At 42.1% G+C, this 12,342-nt stretch overlaps 1 protein-coding gene across 1 annotated transcript in view; it reads right to left on the reverse strand.

The window, feature by feature from the left end:
- Positions 1-1,565: 1,565 nt before the first annotated feature.
- The window catches only part of LOC119410421 (sodium- and chloride-dependent transporter XTRP3A), a 195,808-nt gene continuing 185,031 nt past the window's right edge, over positions 1,566-12,342 (reverse strand). The window contains exons 9-11 of the mRNA XM_037677333.1: positions 8,037-8,081; positions 7,916-7,964; positions 1,566-1,637 (exon numbers count right to left, since the gene is read on the reverse strand). Of these exons, the coding sequence (XP_037533261.1) occupies positions 1,611-1,637; positions 7,916-7,964; positions 8,037-8,081 (121 nt within the window). The 3' untranslated portion in view covers positions 1,566-1,610. The remainder of the gene's footprint in view (positions 1,638-7,915; positions 7,965-8,036; positions 8,082-12,342) is intronic.

Raw genomic sequence — 12,342 nt, forward strand, 5'->3', positions numbered from 1 at the left:
ATACACACTATACTAATACAATACTAATACATGCTGTGTGTGTTTTTCAGATTGATGATTCTCCAGCAAAATAATTGTAACAAACCTAGTCTGTTTAAGTCCAGCTCTGGATAAACAGTGTGCCATTAAAGATGAAAGAGGCTGTTACCTTCCACTGATGTATCATTTCAGTATAAATGTTGACAATAAAGATGTATTAAAAATATCTTGACTTTTGTTATGACGTTTTAGTTATTTACCAAACACTGCAGATGGAAAATCTGGGTTTAGCTCATAATCAGGACTTAAACTTCAAACAGGTTTCATATACAGGGTGAGAATTTATTTTGATGTTTCTGGTAAATTAAAAAAAAAAAAAAAAAGTAATAAAATGAAACAATGTGTGTATATATAAATATATAAATCCTGCTAGTGAATTTTTAATAAACTTCAGTTCACCGTTAAGAGTGAGAGTTCTGCGATGAGTTAAACTCAAAACAGTCTGCTCCTCAGATAAATAATGTTAAATTATCATTTTTAAATATGAATGTTTCTGTTAACTTATTTTATACATGAATATTTCTGTTCAGTGCCCTGAGATGACTTCTGTTGTGACTTGGTACTATATAAATAAACTGAATTGAATTAAATCTCTGATGAACCAGATTCTACAAAAACATCTATATTTAATTTTTGTTTAGTTTTTCTTCATCATTTGATGTATTTGCACTCATTGCGTCTACTTTTATTGTTCAATTTAGATGTGGTTTTGTTTCTTGTATGCAGATTATTTTATTTTAGTGATTTAAAGTTTAATTCTTGTTTTGTGATTTGTACATCTGTGGGTTAGAATAAAGTTGGAACTAAAGGCCGTAGCTGTTCTTTAAACATATTTGAGGGAAATATTCCTGAGAGATCCAATAATTTTGTGTCTTTTTGATTTTACAGCTGAGTTAACTTTAACAGATTATTTAATGGTCATTAAAGTGAAAACAGTATTTCATGATAAAGCCGGCACCGTTTATTTATTTTTAATCTTCACTGATGAAAAGAAAAATATTTTTTAATTCATAAAATGTAAATTAAAAAGAATAAAAAAACATTTCCACTCCATCCCGGTTCACCCATCTGCCAGGGTTCAGAATCCGGCCTTTGTGAGCACGCGAGGCCCCGGCCTCGCCTGCTTCAACGGGTCGGCAGCTCGTATGATCCTTCGCGGTGACTACCTCGCTCTGAATTTTGTCGTCGGTCACCAAATATAAAAAATGCCTGGACTTCAGCATTAGAACAAGGAGCCCGAGCCAGCAGCACGGAGGATCTTCCGTGGTGACCGGCGGAGCTCGGAGCCGGGGGATGAAGTCCTGAGTGGGCTCCAAAACTCCAGGGAGACTGGTGGAGCTCCATCTTGCTTGCTCTGAATTTTGTCGTCGGTCACCAAGCACAAAAAATGCCTGGACTTCAGGATTAGACCACGGTGTTGTCATTATTGTTTTTAAAATATTAAAAATAGGTCCAGCCGCTGCTCCGAGTTCCAAGTAATTGCAAATGGCTGATCGGTGAAAAGTTTTCTGAAAGATCCATTGACTCCTCCCTCGACCCATCAGTGACAAATAGTGTTCTAGGATCAAGTTTCATGCCGGCTCGGCTCGCTTGGACCCCTTGAGAAGAAGGGACAAAAAAAAGGGGGTGAAACAGGTACAAAGTACTAGCAGAAAAGCTCTCAAAACCATGGTGAACCGAGCATATTTGCCCTGCGACATCACAGTGGAAAATAGTGTCCCTCACATTCCACCACCAGGTCACGGGTTTCACTGAGGTTAGGGTTGATGGCAGACTTCTGTACCTCTGTATCTCTTCCTGAATCTCCTCTGTGGTTCTCTGGGTTTTAGGGAGCTTATCATCTCCCTAATTGACATTAGAACACAAAATAATAATAATATGGTTGTTAACCTGTATTCACTGGTTAACTGGACTTGATTAACATCACGCAGACTCTCTCACTGGTACATTTTCATATTTAAATCACTTCTTGGTCTGCTGCCTTCATACATCTCCTCCTACATGTCTCTGCGTGAGTGCAGCTACAGCGTGCGCTCTCAGGACATTATTACCTGCAGTGTTCCCTCTGTGCGGACTGAACTAGGCAAAAGGGCCTTCTCCTGTTTCTTGGAACATCTTACAAAAAGATTTGAAGCTCTTGACCTTGACCTCTCTAAGTGGCTTTAAGAATCTGCTGGACTCCTGGCAGGGACCAATGCAGACATGTTCCTGTTTTTAGTTTTCTACATTCGCTACAGGCTCCTGTGAGGAGAAGATAAACATAAACAGTGAACATTAGGTGAACTGTTCAACCAGCTGACCCAATGGATGAGCACACTTTTACAATCAATCAACCTTTATTTAGACAGGTAAATCCCATTGAGCCTCGAGGACTCATTTACAAGAGAAACCTGATTTCAACAAAGAAAGATGACAACAAAGGACAACAGCAACAACAATAAATAATTATAAAAAGTCATAATACAGGGTTTTTTTTGTTGTTTTTTTTACAAATAGGATGGCTAAAAGGAAAAGGTAACAAAAAATAAAAATAAAACAGCTAGATTCTAAGGCGAATGTAGAAAACTAAAAACAGGAACATGTCTGCATTGGTCCTTGCCAGGAGTCCAACAGATTCTTAAAGCCACTTAGAGAGGTCAAGGTCGAGAGCTTCAAATCTTTTTGTAAGATATTCCAGGAAACAGGAGCGGAGTAGGAGAAGGCCCTTTTGCCTAGTTCAGTCCTCATTGAGGGAACACTGCAGGAAATAATGTCCTGAGAGCGCACACTGTAGCTACACTCACGCAGAGACATGTAGGAGGAGATGTAAGAAGGTAGCAGACCAAGAAGTGATTTAAAGATGAAAATGTACCAGTGAGAGAGTATGCGTGAAGTTAATGATGTCCAGTTAACCAGTGAATACAGGGTGCAGTGGTGGGTGCGATAATCACAGCCAGTTATGAATCTTAGTGCACCATGATAGACAGCATCCAACATCTGCAGGGTTCTTGTAAGAGCATTCATGTAAATAATGTCACCATAATCAATTGAGGGAAGGAAAGTCACAGATACAAGGTGTTTTCTAGCATTAAGGGTTAGACAGGATTTGTTTCTGAAAAAGAAACCCAGTTTAACTTTCAGTTTCTTTACCAAGTTTTCCACATGGAGCTTAAAAGAGAGATGTGAGTCGACCAAGATACCCAAATATTTATAGGAATCAACAAACTCAATGGGGACACCATTTGAGGATAAAATCGGAGGAAGAACTGCTGGGACCAACTTCCTATTTGAAAAAAGCATCCCTTTGGTTTTGTCGGCATTTAGGACAAGTCTGAGGCGGAACAAATCAGTCTGGATGTAGTTGAATGCAGAATTCAAAAGCTGGAAAGCCTTAGCAACAGTTTTAGCTCGACAATAAACAACTGTGTCATCAGCGTAAAATGTATGGATGCATTAGGGATGTTTTTACTTACATTATGTATGTAGATTGTAAAGAGGGTGGGTCCTAAGACTGAGCCTTGTGGTACACCATTGTTGACTGTTAAATAACTGGAGGAAGTACCATTATGTTGAACACATTGCCTCTGGTCTGAAAGATAGTTAGAGAACCAACCAATGGTGTGTTCTGAGAAACCAATTTCTGAGGGTTTATGACACAAGATGTTATGATCCACAGTGTCAAAAGCTTTAGACAGGTCTAAGAAAAGTGCAGCACAATAATCCTTAGCATCCAGTGCTTCAACAACGTCATTAAGAACCTTCAGTGAAGCAGTGGTTGTGCTGTGTTGCTTCCTGAAACCAGATTGATGGGGAGGTAAGATGTTAAATGAGTCCAGGTAATTTTTGATTTGAGAGTTTCAGTTTTTCTAGAACCTTGGCTAAAATGCAGAGTTTAGAGATTGGTCGATAGTTGTTCAGTGAGGTGGGGTCACCTCCCTTCAGTAAAGGAAGAACAAAGGCTGATTTCCAAGTGTCTGGGATGGAGTTTTGTCTTATGGAGAGATTGAAGATGTGGGTCACAGGGACTGTGATGATATGAGCAGCCAGCCTTAAAAAATAAGGTGGAAGTTCATCTGGACCTGCAGATTTTTTAGGGTCAAGATCTTTTAACAGTTTATTAACCTCACTGACTGAGAATGGAGAAAAAGAGAAGCTGTGATTAACTGAGGATTGACTTGTAGGAGGGATTTGATTTGTAGAAGTTTGGTTATTAGGGGAAGTGGCTGATTTTCTGTTAGTAACTGTGTCAAATAAAGAACTAGAAGCAACAAAATGTTTGTTGAAACAGTTCAGGATCTCGTGCTTATTTGACACAGGAACAGAGTTAATGAGAAGTTGTGATGGGAGGTCAGATGATTGGGGGGTGCCTGAGAGAGATTTGATGATTTTCCAGAATCTGTTAGGGTCATTTAGATTTTTGGAGGTCTGAGATAAGAAATAGTTGCGTTTTGCTACTTTGACAGCAGTTGTACATTTATTCCTCATCTGTCGAAAACTCAACTAATCAGTGTCTGAGTCAGATTTTCTCGCTGCAGCCCAAAGATGATCTCTCCTGTGCAGGAGGTCAGCTAGCTCTGGAGTAAACCAGGGGCTGTCTCGTCCCTTTATTCTGAACTGACGAAAAGGAGCATGTTTGTTCACAAAATAAATGAAACTATTATGAAAATAGTTTCAAGCGGAGTTCACGTCATCAGTTAACAGAATATGATGCCAGTCAAAGTGAGACAGATCCCAGAGGAATGACTGTTCACAAAAATGTTTCAGATCCCTTTTTTGAATTAATCTGGGCTTAGAAGGTGGAAGTTTAATATCTCTCAAAGCAGCTGTCACACAATAATCACTCAAAATATCAGCGAATACACCTGCACCAGGGAATTTTTGAGGCATATTGGTTAGAAATAGGTCTAAGATGGAAGATTTTTCAGGACGTTTTTTTATTTAGTCTAGTGGGAGAGTCGATCAATTGGGTAAGATTGAGAGACAGGCAGCATTCCTTGAATTTATCACAGAGGGGGGTCGACTTACACCAATCAATGTTGAGGTCTCCAGCCAAAAGGATCTCTTTGAATTTTAAATTACCAAGAAATTCCTTCAGTGCAGACAGAGCCTCAGGTGATGCTGAGGAGGGGCGGTAGCAGCAGACTACAGTTAAGATCTGACCTCCATTCAAGGTGATGTTTACAGATAAGGCTTCAAACTGGTTTGGAATTGTTTTAGAAGTCACAAGACTAGCAACCAAAGAATCTTTGATGTAAACAGCGACTCCCCCCCCCCCCTTTTTTTTGACGATCACAGCGGTAGATGTTAAATCCATTGATTGCCAGGTCATTATTCATTACAGATTTGTTGAGCCAGGTTTCATAGATAAAGATAACATCTGCCCCAGAAGAACTGATCAGAATTTTCAAAGCATCAAGTTTTTTCAGAAGGCTACGAGCGTTTTCATGCAGAAAATGAAGCCCAGACACGTTCTTAAAGTCATTTGGTGTGCTGTAATTAGTGGGGGGTCCAGGGTTGGACTGAATCCCTGATAGCAGTAACAACATTATTATCAGACATTTTCTTGAGTTTTTTGTGACTGATGTGTAATTGCAGGAGTTAACAGTGTGACAATTAGCCCCCATAATCGAACCATGAGAAACATTAATGAAGATGTGATCATTCAGAACCCAAAAACAGTGAAAGCTGCAGTGATGGACAGATTCAGGTGTATTAACAAGATTCAGTGACTCCAGATAGTATGAGAACTAAAAATAGTGACAATAATATGAATGATGCAGAAAAGTTTCAGACCATAAAACGACACAGTTCAAATGGGCAAACAAACCCGACGAGGTGGCCCAACTGCAGTTTGAGTTGGGCTGAGGGGGGCTCCGGCCCCCCAGTGAAGATGGATGGATGCTCCCATGGGAAACAGAAGCTGGGTCCAGAATCAACAGGCCGAAACAGAAACAGATAATTTGCAGCAAATAGCAGAGCGAGCTGCCAGAAAATCCTCCTGAAGTGAAAGGCATGATCCAAGCTCGTTTCAGGTCAAGAGGGGCCAACAGCGTGATCCGGAATAAAATTAATTATTATCCAGGTGAGTTTGGATGGAGGCCTGCAGCAACTCCGATACAAACTCCGAACTTCTCTCGAGCACCACGCAGCGCTGCTCCCCTGCTTTTCTGCACGACACCTCCGCACCCGACAGCACGAGAGGCACCCCCGGTGAAAAACGAGACTGACCGGAGAGGCTGAAGTCGACACTGGTCCGGTCCGATTCTGCTCCAGTCCGGCTCCGGCGCTCCACAGCACGAGAGACGAAGAGGCTGAAGATATCCCTGGCCCGGTTCTGCTCCGGTCCGGCGGCGCGGTTCTGCTCAGATCCGGCGGTGCTTCAAAGCACCGGAGCGCACAAGCTAAGCTTTATCTGTTACTGTCAATCTTTAGTTAGCTTTTGATTTTAGCTAGCTACATAGATAGTCATAAAATAAAGTTACACACCAATATCTTAAAGTTAGCGTTACATGGATCCTAGTTTAACTCACCACGATCCACGTGTTAAGCTGAAGTTACGTTAACAAATTTAAAGTTACCAGATGAAATCCCAGACACTGTGCTCTCCTCGGAGTTCTCTGATGAAGAGGAGACCAGTCGTGGAGATGTTGAATCAGGCCGTTAAGGCTCTCTAACACCCACAGGCTGACTTTAACACTGAGAGGCGGATGGCTGCACTCCACTTTTCTTGCAGACAAACACGAAGCAACTTTCCGTTCTTAAATTGAAGCGGTTCGACGACACACGCATTACACACTAGTTCACACAACACAGATACACGTGAACCCCGTCTGTGGGTGTAACCAACACCATAGACATATGACTATATGGCAGTTCTATACAGTTCTGGGTGTAACCACGTATGTCTGTTTGCCGTATGTCTGTGTTTTACCTGCTTGTGTGGTGAAACCACACCGAAACTTGACACCGAAAGAAGAGTCATGTTTTGATCCATACACGGACCGAAGCAGTTCGGTCGGTACCATAAAAGAACCAAGGTTCGGTACTCAGCCTTATACCCGTCTGCCGAGATAGGGGTTCGGCCTTCATTAGTACGCAAGGCCAGGGTCTGGGCAACGGCCTTCTGTGATTCAACAGCTTGTATGATCCTCTGCGGTGACCAGCGGAGCTCGGAGCCTGCAGAGCATGTAAGGCCAGGATCCCAAGCCCCAAGTCAGCTTTAGGCCATGGTCATTATTGTTTTTAAAATCTTTAAAATGGGTCCAGTCGCTGCTCTGAGTTCCAAGAAATTGCAAGTGGCGAATCGGTATTTTGAAACATTTCTGAAAGATCCGGTGACTACACCCCGACCAATCAGTGACCGACAGTGTTCTGACGTCATGTTTCGGTGCCTGTTCAGCCCAGTTGGAACTACAGAGCCAAGCGTTCTGAAAAAAGGGACCGGTTCTACGTACCGTTACTAATGGAAAAGCCTTGGAATCGTGTTGAGTTGAGCCGAGTCGTGTTGTACTAATGGGAAAGGGGCAGTTCCAACAAACTATTGGGAGAAGCTTGTGGGAAAAAAAAAGTCTGGTCCTAGTCATACAACTTAACTATGAAGAAAATTTAAGTAAATCTGTAACAGAAGAAAAAAAAACTATTTTTCATTATTTGAGTTTAAAAAAATAAAATGTATATTTTTTTATCCTATTTGACATAAAATAGCAAATGTTTAGTCTGATTTAATGTCAGACAGTATGAAAAAATGTTTCTGTCTTTTTCTACAGTGTATGTAAACATCTGATTTAACAGAATATATCGCAGAACATATTCAACTACACTGAAATCACACATTGTTCAAGCGTTGCACATTCAAATATTTTCCATGAACCTGGACAGAAGGAAGATTCAAACCCACCAGGTCTTTGTTCCATGCTTGGTACATTGGTGTTCCTCCTTGGATGTAGCTGACGATGTAGAACAAGAAGAGGGCAATGAGAAGAAGAGGACTTACTCCCGTACACATGATTTTCCAGTACCAGTTGGGACGATGACCAAGCATGTCTTCGATATCCTTTTCAAACCTAAAATGAGTGAAATAAATCTTTTCACCAATGATTCCTAATAATTTGATGCATTAATTCATTGGCTCCCCGTCAAATTCAGAATAGAATTCAAAATCTTACTTCTAAGATTCAACAAGTCTGCTGCTTCCTTAGAAAGAGAACTTTACTAATGGGCTTTTATATGTATATGAATGTTTCTGTTTAGTGCCCTGAGATAACTTTGTTGTGAGTTGACACTATATAAATAAACGGAACTGAATTCATGGAGGCAGACAGTTTTATCTGGTTTTAGGTCTTTAAGATTACACACCATGCCAAAACGTATTTGGCCTAAGAAGTGGTCTGTTCTAGCTGGTTTTTTTTTTTTTTTCAGAATCAGAATTAGCTTTATTGTCATTGCACAGAGCACAACAAAACTACATTTTAGTACAGTCCATCCAAAAAACCACAAACAAACAAACATACACAGACTTGGGTAGACGGGGTGCCTGAGGCAACAGCCTCTGAGAGGCGCTCATTTTGCGTTAGCTTAGGAAAAGGGGAACACGAGGGAAGAGGGGGCAAACAAATCAAATCTTGCACTGTGTTCCCACAGGACACTGTGTTAGGCTGCAACAAAAAAAAGTAACATACAGACATAAGACATATGTGTGTGGTGTGGGTGGGGGTCCCAGCACAGGCCACCAAGTGAGTGATGCAGCCATTGGCACTTTTGTATCTCCTAGTTTGCTGCACCGGGGGGGAATGAGGGAGGCCCGCGAAGGCGTGAATTTGAAGGAAAGTAGTCTGTGAGCACTGTCCAGAACTGCCCCCCCCCCCCCCCCCCCCCCCCACCCATAGTCCTGAAAAGAGGTGGTGCAATGTTTATCAGCTGGCTCGGTTGAGCTCTGACACAGGTCCATGTCCTTGGGGAGTGGTGCAGGTAGGGGAGGAGGGAGCAGAGCATCTTGTTTCCATAAGATCCAGGAGAAATTGAGATAGTCAGCAATCCAAGGCCAACACAGGAGGAGCCAGATTCAGATCTTAGCATTTGTTTTGGGTCAGGCCGAGCTCTGTTAATTTCTGACTGCCTTTACAGTCTCGCTAGTACACCTCATGGTGACTCCAAACAGCCAAATTGTGGTCATATACGCCAAGTCGAGCTTCCAAACTCTCCAAGATCTACGCCTTCCCGCCAGCAAGGTTGGCTCGCACAGCATCTGAGACTGATTGTTGACCGCATGGCACATTCCTTCCATGCCAGGCAGCTTAACAATGGCCAGAACAGCTGCTGACATTTTCCGAATTTGTCGATATGCCAGGTAACTACCAACTCCCAAAAAGCAGAAATCCTGTTATCATAAATTTAAGTATGTATACATCTTCAGCGTCCTCAACTGACAATACAGAGAGACACACAATCTTCCACTTCCCCCAGGAATCCATCATGTATCCAGCTGCTAGTGTTCCATCAGGGCAAGAGGTCTCTCTTTCGCCCTGCCTTCTTGTTGAGAAAATTTGATCAATTGCTAACCAGATCCATACCCAGATAGCAAAAGATGTTAATTCAATGTTGAATTATTGTCAGAAAGGTTAATTTTTGGTTAAGGTTGACGATTGATGATTTATCAACCTTTAATCAATCATTCAGTTCTAGCCAATTAAACAATGTTGAAAAGATGTCAATGAATCAATGTTGTTTTGTGGTTGAATTTCAATGATTGTAATTGTAATAAAAAATCACCCACTAGGGCAATCTGTATCTGTTATTTCCAGAGAAACACACTTGAGAGAGGTTTGATTTGTTTTGTTCCTCTGGTCAACAATTTGTTGAAAAGTTGTTTGCAGGTATGCTCACCCTCCTGCTCCTCCTCCTCCTCTTCTCCTCCTCCTCCCCTTCTCCTCTTTGAGCTCTGGGTCAGAGCAAAATTTTATCACTGTGCGGGGTTTATTTTAAATTAAGCACCACGTTGAGAACAGTGGGTTGTGATTTTTCTCTGTACATTTTCTTTACTTGCCTGTAAATAGTATTACTGTTTTTGCCTAATGTGAATTCAAGAAACTTTTACAAGTAGTAGATCAGTCCATGTTCCACCCCTCTATTTACATGAGTGGTATGTCTCAAAAACAGAAGCACTTCTGGCCGCGCATTTAACTCATTTTGAAGCAGCATGAAGCTGGCTCATTTGTAACTGGCTCTGAGCATTTCTGCAGAAAGTTTTTTTAAATTACTTTTATCTTAACTGTGTTTATAGAACAATAACTGCGTTGTTTTGTTCTTATGCTGTCTTGATTGTGTTAAGATATTTTTGGACTGGTCCTATGGTTTTGATCTGCTCAAAGACGGGATTATAATGAAATTATGGCCCGGTTCTGACTGGGTTAAACTGGGCCAGTAACTCTAAAAAGAGTGTCCCTGGGATTCAATATATGTCATGGAAAATAGTTTAATCTGCTTGCCACATCATGCAGAAAGGCTTTTGAAGCACTTTCTCATATTTCCTTACACGTCAGTCCATGTAAGATCCATTGAGATCACACTTAGTCACGCCCCCTCATACACTGACAGGTTGAGCTCCCCTTCTGCGAAGGAGGAGTCTAGGACCCTATAAATGAGTAATGACATGGGACATCTGCCCTTCCGGCTCTCGATCGCGTCGTATTGTACCGTGGAGGCCAGCGCTGTAAACTATAACTTTTACTGCCTTGATTTCAATACAAATGGTAAAACTGAATTCATGCTTCCTTGATTTATTTGTTAGTATGAGTTACCAATTCTGAGGGAGATAAAGCCGGAGGAAGTGGTGGGGGCTGGGTGCGGGTCCAGGGTCTGAGAGGAAACCTAAGGCCCACTGCTAGCAGTAGCTAGCTGCAGTGACTGACGACCCGCAGACTCCGCCGAAACAGCTGGTGCCATGACCCGGATTCGAACCAGGGTTGCTGCGGTCGTTAACAGCTGGTGCTGTGACCCTTCTCCCGTTTTTAGAAGTAGTGGCTCGTTTTCTTATTGTTTAATGGTGACACAGCAGCAGGTGACTGAATTTGAGCAGACTGAACAAGCCGGCTCTTATCATCTGATGTGTTAAGTAGAAAACCTGTTAAATCGAATTTCTGAATGCCCCTTAAGGACTTCAGGCTGCTCTGTTTTTCGGTCCGGTGCATGCAGTTTAGTGAACTAAAAGGCAGGAGAACGTTATAGTATAATACGTGATTTTGTGAGTGTATTTATGGGATGTAACAATTTATACACGTAACTTTTTTCGCCTGGGCGCGCGGGGAGCGAGCCGAAAGCGTTAGCAACAACGCTAACTGGAAGTGGTCCGCGAGCATTATAAACATGCGAAACATTAATTTTGCTCTAAAATTAAGCTTCGTCCAGTTGATTTAAATGCCTGTATATAAATTGTCATTTGTTTATCGAAGAGATACAGAGGATACGACGTGGCTGATGGTTTAAAGCCCCACATAAAAATTGTGACGTCATTTTTACTGACAGTAGAATCTTTACGAGAAATGTGCTCAGTCCAAAAGACGTTCCAGGTGTAATTACCCATTGCTGTTGTTACGGCTGCAGTGGTCTTTGCCTCTTTTCCTGGTATGGTTCTGGAGACAGGCCTTCTGCAGGTGTTCTGTGTTGCCCTGATTGGTGCTCCTCTGTGATAAAAGCTGCCAGGTGTGCAGCAGGGGTGAGCTTCCCTTCCTCCTCCTCAGAACACCTTGTGGATTGGTTCGTATCAGTGTGGTTGGGGTTTGTTTGTTGGTTTGCATTTACCCATTGAGGCTACTTTTCAGGGATTAAAATCTTTGTTTTGGGCCATGCTCCCATACAATTTAATAAACACTATCTTCATTTAAACTGAAAATCCTTGTGTAGCCTCCTTTAATGTTACCCCCACCAAACAAGCCTGGTGGACGTAACATTGTGGGGGCTCGTCCTACACGTTGTTGGTGCCGTGTTTGGCGTTGTTTGTTCTGTTCAGATGGCAGTTACATGCTCCTGTTTTGGTATTGTTGTGTTTTCTTGTCTTGCCGGTTGTTTGTGATTTTGGCCTGGTTGGTTTTCTTGTTTCTTCTGTCTGTTTGGGGGTCCATGAGGATTTTGTTTTTTTTGGGGGGCGGCCGAGTGTGTCGTCTAGTTGGTTGAAATCGGTGGGTGTTGGCAACTCCATTTTTTAGTCGACGCTGTTTGTTGTTTTTGTTATTTTTGGGCTGGATTCTGGGCTAAGGGCACCGCTTGGTGCTTCAACTGCCTTGGCTGCCTTGGCTCTTGGAGGAAGGCCTGAAGACTAGGCGAGGTGAG

The sequence above is a fragment of the Nematolebias whitei genome, chromosome 5 (genome assembly GCF_014905685.2).
Source record: "Nematolebias whitei isolate Nwh7 chromosome 5, NemWhi1, whole genome shotgun sequence".
In the NCBI taxonomy this organism is placed as follows: domain Eukaryota; kingdom Metazoa; phylum Chordata; class Actinopteri; order Cyprinodontiformes; family Rivulidae; genus Nematolebias; species Nematolebias whitei.